Genomic DNA, 7427 nt, shown 5'->3' with positions numbered 1-7427 from the left:
AAGAAAGAAAAAAAAAAAAAAAAAAAAAAAAAAAAAAATCCCCAACCCCCATTCACTCAAATCTTCACAGAGAGAGAAGAGTTTTAATTTTGCCTTCTTTTTCCACTTTCAACAACATATAGTAGCAATTGAAATTTTTGCTTTGTTTCTACTTGGACAATGACCAAAACCTCACTCCAGTCATAATTTAAATGCTAGTAGTTGATTTGAGACTAATGCCTAAATATAATTCTAAATCTTAATACATTAGAAAAATCTATCTTGTAAGCAGTCATCTAAATAAGTATTTATAGAACGAACAGGTTTCTAAGCCAGGCTGTAAACAAGACAAGTAAGTACACTGATCACATCTTGAAAGGTTAATTGTGGTGCTGTGACACTGTGGTGCTGTGGAGGTTGCAACCCTTGAATCTCAGAATGGATTTGGTGTTGCGCTGAGCATGGGGCAGGTCAGAACACTGCTATCTGCTGCTGCAATTTTTTTTCCCCGTTACCTACCCCTTTTCCTTTTCCCAGCTCAGTACTTGCAGTCAGGTTCAGCATGCATATGGGGATGGGGGGGAAGAGAAAGGGAAGAAGCCACCTCTACCAGCTGTGCCCTGAGAAATTTCCTCACCAGGGAAATTCTGAGCTTGGCAGATCCCATAGTTTTTCAGCTCCTCTAAACTACTCAGTTGTAGCTCAGAAGAGCCAAATGCAATCCTACTTCAAATGCTCTCCGCCTTTTATAAACCTTACGATTTGTCACAGTGTGAAATTATTGGAATTTTTACACTTCAGATGTTTCCAATTCAGAGATTTGAGAAGAAAGTCAGGTTTCCCTACTTGTTTTGGAAAAGCTGCTTTCCTTTCCAGCCCTGTTTGGGCCTATGAGAAGAAACTGGGAAAAACGTAGTCCATTTGATCAGCAGAGAAGCTGTCCTCAACTGAACTATACACAAAAACCAGTATTTGTTTGATTGTTTTAAAGGTGACAAAAGTAATGACTACTTTTGGTCTCATTAGAAGCAATTGGTTTCTTAGGTCAGCAAGCAACTACTGAAATATTTTGCTATTAAACTGTTTGCATATTTGCCAATTTGTTTCAATTCAAGTATGTTAAGCCAGACTTCACCCCTAGCTCTAAAATCCTTTGTACTTTAAAACTCCTAGAACCTTAATAATAGTTAGATGTCTTGTAAAATTGCTAGTTTGGTAATATTACAAGGAGATGACAGTCATTAATCATTTAGAACATTTTTACATTACTCATAAATTATCAACACTGCCTATAATGCTTCATAAATAATAACAGCAATTCAGGGAGAATGACATAATCATCTCTCTCTTCCATCTTTTGTAGTCCAGGAATTCAAGTAGTTATCAAAGTGATCAACGATCACTGAGAGACTGCACTAGAGGTCCTTCTAGCTAATACTGCCTATACGGTCTTTCCACATGCCAAACGTATGTCCTTGTTGAATGTAGACCTCCTGTTTATTCATTTTTATGTTGATACTTCTTTTCCTTGAGTTTCCAATTTAATTGCACAGTACATTTGTCTTTGGTAGCAATTCTGGATTCCAGCAATGTAAAAAAGTTGCATTTCATTAGGAAGGAAACTGTCACTGGCTGATTTACTAGCTCATTAGCTGATAAACAGCTTCCTAAATATTGCTTGTCTACTTCTGAAAATGTCCAACAGCTGAAGACCAGACGTGATTAAGTCTTCTCCTACTACTTTGATATTTTATTTATTTATTTTTCAAATTTCTGCAAACAGGCTATTTGAGGAAACATCTAAGTTGCAAAAACAGTCACTGTTGCTTGTAGTGACGCACAGGGGTGTCCCTTATCTTAGCCAGCAAGGTCCATTCCCACCAGAACATTATAAATGTTAGTAACATCTTTTGCTGTTCTGTCTTAATAGCAACATGCAGTGGCAGCATGAACCCCAGCCACTCTTCCCCTCCGCCAAGAAATTTTCGTTGAGTTCTTACACTCTGTCCTAATGTTTAGACGTTACAGATTTCCTGTTCGTTCATGTGCCTGTGCAGCAGCCCTCAGTGGGGATTTTGCTGGTTACCCTACAATTTAGTTAAGTCACACCACAAAAGACATGACATGGATATGTTTACGTGTTAATCAAGAAATGTGAAATTGTGCACATGACATCACGTTTTCCAAAAATAAAGTATTCTGTCTACAAGGAAATGCAATCAGCTTCTTATTTGTCCATTTGCATAGAAAGAGCAGATCTCCCATGTTTCAGTCTAAATGAATATCAGTTCAGCTGTTTCCTTTTGCCTTTATATCCTCTGAGATTTAGCTTCCCAAGAGTAAGATATGCACATACTTGTCCAGCAAGAAACTCAACTTATGTGGTTAACACCATGTTTAAAATGAAAATTTGCCCTACTAAAAACTGCTACATGTAGAGTAACACTTTAATTCTTTGCCTTGCACAGGAGGAACTGTAGATTACTAACCTTGCAGAACGTCTGTGTGTTTTCTTTATCAGTGATGGGGGGCAGGGGGGAAAAAGCTACGTTCACCAGACCTAATAGTCTACATTTCTGGTGTGAGAGGCGAAGGGCTGTAAACAAAGCAAAACTGTTCCAGATTTACCGGAAATTGTATCTCCTGTCATTTTTCATTTCACGATTGTTTCAATCTTTTACTGTGCTTTTCCCCCAAATACCACATCGTTTTTAGTACATACTTAATATTTCTGTCTAGAGGCACAGAGAAAGCTTTTCTTCTTCTTACATCCCTCACCAAGCAGACTTTTTTGAAGGGAGAAAACATTATCGACAAACTTTTTCAGGTACTTTTTAGGTGCTTCAGAACTACTCTTGTTATTGCTATTTATGGACCATTCCAGGCTTGGTATTCCACTTGAGGCAGACACAGCACACGTGATGGAGACGCGTGGGATTCAGCACAGGAGTTATAAAACTACTTTATCATTTCATATACTTCAGTACTAAGGCCTGCACTCCAGTTTTACATGCTTGATGAAATAATACTTTTTGGCATATAGAATGATGGTTCTTACTACTCTTTGAAAGTTGATGTTGGGCTTTTACATTATTAGCTAGTAATATTAAAATTGCATACAATGGAATAAGTAATTTCTCTGTGCCTGATAACAACAGTGTTTCATTATTACATTCAAAAGTATACTTAGACATATAATGTACTGGAATTCATTTAAAGTTACATTTGTGTGGGAGATTCAACTGCCCACATTGCCGTGTGGGCCCAAATGCAACTACTGCTGCAAGAGGCAAACGCAGCATATAGCTGTATTCTAACTCCTAATTATCAAAGAGACAAAGAATAATTTACTTCTTTAACATAAAATTGTAAAATTACCAAGGAAGGACTAATAACAAAAAAGTATCAAGACACAGATATTCTAGTAATTTAAACCGTTAACAAGTTTTCTGTGAAATATGTGATTACCTCTAATGTGAAGGAGAGGACCACATCAGACTTCGATAGCTGAACCTCATTTTCATCTCCTATGTCCAAGAACGCAGAATTCTGTGATCGCTTTAACTTCTGCAGTTTAAATTCCGGCCCACCTTTAGACACTGGAAGACTTTCCAAATTTGCCATCAGCAAATTCACCGAAGACCGCAACTCTTCTATGTACATATTCTCCATTTCTCTTGTTACGAATTTTGGGAATTTTCTTTCCTTGGAAGATATATTTTAAAAGTTAGGGAGGAAAAAAAATCATCCCACATTATACGTCATGTTTATTTACTGATTTGCTCTCAGTTAAGAGATATTTAATAAAAATAAAAGTCTTAATTCCAGTGTCTATCTATTTTTATATCTTGAAAACAGTAATGGGAAGGCTAATCCCATCCCATAAATACAGTTAAGTTTGACAAGAAGAAATGTAATTTGAATTAAGAATTCCATCATATTCCTCAAATATATTAGACAAAATATCTCTTTGAACATGTCAAAAAAAACCCGTAAAGGGCATTTGTAAAAACGGAACCTCTTGCCCCCTCAGAATCATTTAACCATAAACCCAGGTTGAATATGTACACATAAACTATTTCTAATACACGTGTTTTAAGCATATCAGTTGACAAGATACCTTTAATGTTACCTTCAAATATTTTATAAATTGACAAAATGAACTGTCCACTAATAATTTTGTTACTTCATCCATTTCCCATGCTACCAAAAATAAGTCAATCACATTCATGCTTCAACATAAAGCTGTTAAACTACAACCATGACATGAAATTCCTATAATTGTTTATTTCTGTTTTTAATAATAGGTCATTCATTTTGAAAGTAATGCTGAATTATTACACATGGGATTAATTTAAACACAAGTGTTAGAGAGAACTTAAAAATAACTTTTTTCCTCTGTAGGAGTTAGATAATAGTGTTTAAATATTGTCTTTATAAACAAAGAGGGAACATATAAACATATATAATGCATATATGAACACACACAGAGCCAATTTTATGCACAGTTTCTCCCCTGGTATTGAATATAGGGAAACTTGGGAGAATATGTCACTCAAGATGAAACAAAAATGTAAATTATTCTAAAATATATGTTTTATGTATAAATGAGAAACAAACACTGCTCCCCACGTACTGTCTGCAAAGGTAGGCACCTTGCTCCTAAACCAGGCAATTTTTATCATTAGCTGTTATAAGGAGTATCATAAAATGTTTTACATTAAAACCTTTACAGCTGATTTTGTTTCAATAATGAAGACCAAGCAAGTTGACTGTGATCCAAAAGCAGCAAGTCCAGTGGTCTGGCTCATTACAGCAGCTCATTACAGAGCAGTATATTACAGATTGAAAAAGAAAAAAGAAGTTATTTATAGCTAGAAACTAAAAAAAACAGGGTAAGGTTCAGGGTGCTCTAGCCTAAAAAACCCACTTTAGAGTGTTTTTCAAACTGTACCTTATCCTGTGGGAATCATTCAAATAATAACATGCCAACACAGGAGACAGACCGTTATTATGTTGTTAAAAGATCTTTCCTCTTGTTAAGATGCTTTTTCCACCCCAATGTAAAAATTGAGAAAACTTTTTACAATGCCTTTTGCTGTATATTTTTAATGACTATAATCTTCCATGATTTAAGACAGCACTATCAGAATATATGGAGGCTTTTATTTCTGTAAAACCTGAATGTTTGTAACTACTTCTCTCCCTCACAAAACAAGGGTGAGGATCCTCCATAAAGACTGAGGTCTACAAATTTCACCCCTCCCACCCCCCCTCACCTTTTATTTGCTGTTTTAAGACGGTGAATTTGTAACAAATTGCTATAGCACATAATATTTAAAATAATTTAGAGACACAACAAGAATAGTGGATTTTTTCCACTATTTTTCAATGCATATGCACAGGAATGTAATTACGCTGATTTGAAAAGCCCAGATTGTCTGAAGAACACATCCCCCTGCACAACACTGGAATTTTGGGAACTCTGATTGCAACATACTGGAATACATCCTGAAACAAAGACCCTGGGGACAGATGCGAGACACTGATCAGGCTGATGTACACACTAGGCTTTAGGTCTGGATTCTGAGTGCTAAAATGGATTTTCAGGATGCATTTCTCAAGGAGAAAAGACACTGGGTAGTCTCTTCACAGGATCACATAAAAGTTTATCTTAGAAAAGCATAGCACCAGTTACAATAGGTAGGCAATCCCATTAGGTCATACACACTTTGATTTCAACTACTTTAAATTTAGTCATATGAAGAAACAGATGGGCAAATAGATGCACAAATTCCCCACTGATTTTATTCTGTCATAGATGAACATATTTCTAAGGTTCTTGCCTCCATCAAATAGGCTAAATTATCTTTTCTGCTAAAATAAACTTCTCATTTATAACTAACAGCTTGTAAAATCAGGAAGTAATGTGTTATAGGGACAAGGAATGAGACCTCAACAACAAAAAAGCTATATGCAGAGATTTCTCTTGAGCTGCGCTGATCTTCTGAGACTGCAGTTTAATAACTCTCTGACAGGCAGGTAATCACTGAAAAGCCTTTTCTTTACCAACAAAGATGCTAGAATACATAATCCAGCATCAAAAAGCTTTTTACCTTGTCTTTGAGCTCTGAGAATAAAATTCATATTTTGCAGCATTTGATTGCTTAGGCTTAAATGATCTTAATAATTCTCACAGCTGCTAGAATTAGGACTCTCAAAGTCCCCCACAAAAAATTCTGCTTTTTAAATAATTTAAAAAGTATGAAAACTCTGATTTCTGACTTGGATGTGCCATGTAAGACATGGAGTTCCTTATTCTGTGCAAAACTGGACAGCAGACACTGTGGCAACCATGAGAATTTTCAAGTAATGGTTCTGGTAAAAAAAAGCATAAATAAATTTTTCTTTAAAAAAATCTACAGATGTGCAGTGTATGCATAAATATTAGAGAGAGAATGAACAAGATATACACAGTTTAAATACTGCTCATCATTTTCACTTGCTTTAAAATGAATTTAAAACTTTTATGGACAGCATTTTGCTTTGTAGGAAGATTACACCTCCAGGTTGTTATCTATGAACTTCTTAGACATAAATGATACTTTCTTCCTTTTAAAGAAACAAGCAATTCTTAACTGCTTTGCAATTAATATCATATTAATATAACATACTTTTTTCTGCACACACACAGTATAACATACATGCTTCCAATATTTTGTAACTCTTGGAGCTAAAGGCAAGAAGGCAACAGAACAAACAGGATTATTGGACAACTTTGATTATAAGCCCAGGCTTCACAGAAGACAGAAGAGAGTTGAGATTGCTTTTCTGTGAAAAAGGAGTCTTTCCCCAAAATTTAATAAGATATGGCCAGGGACAATACCAAACCCACCTGTGATATTTAATATAGAAGGGCATAATCCTGTCCACTGAAAGCTATAGGAGAGAAAAATAGGCTTAGCTTTCTAAAATTTACAAAAAAAATTTATAATTTACTCAATCACCCCTAATTTGTCCTACAAGACTCACTCATAATGTTACTTGCAATACTAATATAACCATTATGAATTTAGAATTAAGCTATAGATGTAAACTATCAGTAAGTTTGCAGACGACACCAAGTTGGGCGGGAGCGTTGATCTGCTCGAGGGTAGGAAGGCTCTGCAGAGGGACCTGGACAGGCTGGATCGATGGGCCGAGGCCAACTGTATGAGATTCAACAAGGCCAAGTGCCGGGTCCTGCACTTCGGCCACAACAACCCCATGCAGCGCTACAGGCTTGGGGAAGAGTGGCTGGAAAGCTGCCTGTCGGAAAAGGACCTGGGGGTGCTGGTTGACAGCCGGCTGAACATGAGCCGGCAGTGTGCCCAGGCGGCCAAGAAGGCCAATGGCATCCTGGCCTGTATCAGAAATAGCGTGGCCAGCAGGAGCAGGGAAGTGATCGT

The 7427-nt window shown here is 36.5% G+C and overlaps 1 protein-coding gene across 1 annotated transcript in view; it reads right to left on the bottom strand.

Annotated features, from left to right (window-relative positions):
* The window catches only part of CADPS2 (calcium dependent secretion activator 2), a 347118-nt gene that overhangs the window by 185127 nt on the left and 154564 nt on the right, over nt 1-7427 (bottom strand). Inside the window, exon 5 of the mRNA XM_019474039.1 lies at nt 3448-3684. Within this exon, the coding sequence (XP_019329584.1) occupies nt 3448-3684 (237 nt within the window). The remainder of the gene's footprint in view (nt 1-3447; nt 3685-7427) is intronic.

The sequence above is a fragment of the Aptenodytes forsteri genome, unplaced genomic scaffold (assembly GCF_000699145.1).
Source record: "Aptenodytes forsteri isolate BGI_AS27 unplaced genomic scaffold, ASM69914v1 Scaffold166, whole genome shotgun sequence".
Lineage (NCBI taxonomy): Eukaryota > Metazoa > Chordata > Aves > Sphenisciformes > Spheniscidae > Aptenodytes > Aptenodytes forsteri.
This window is presented reverse-complemented; position numbering and strand designations above follow the sequence as displayed.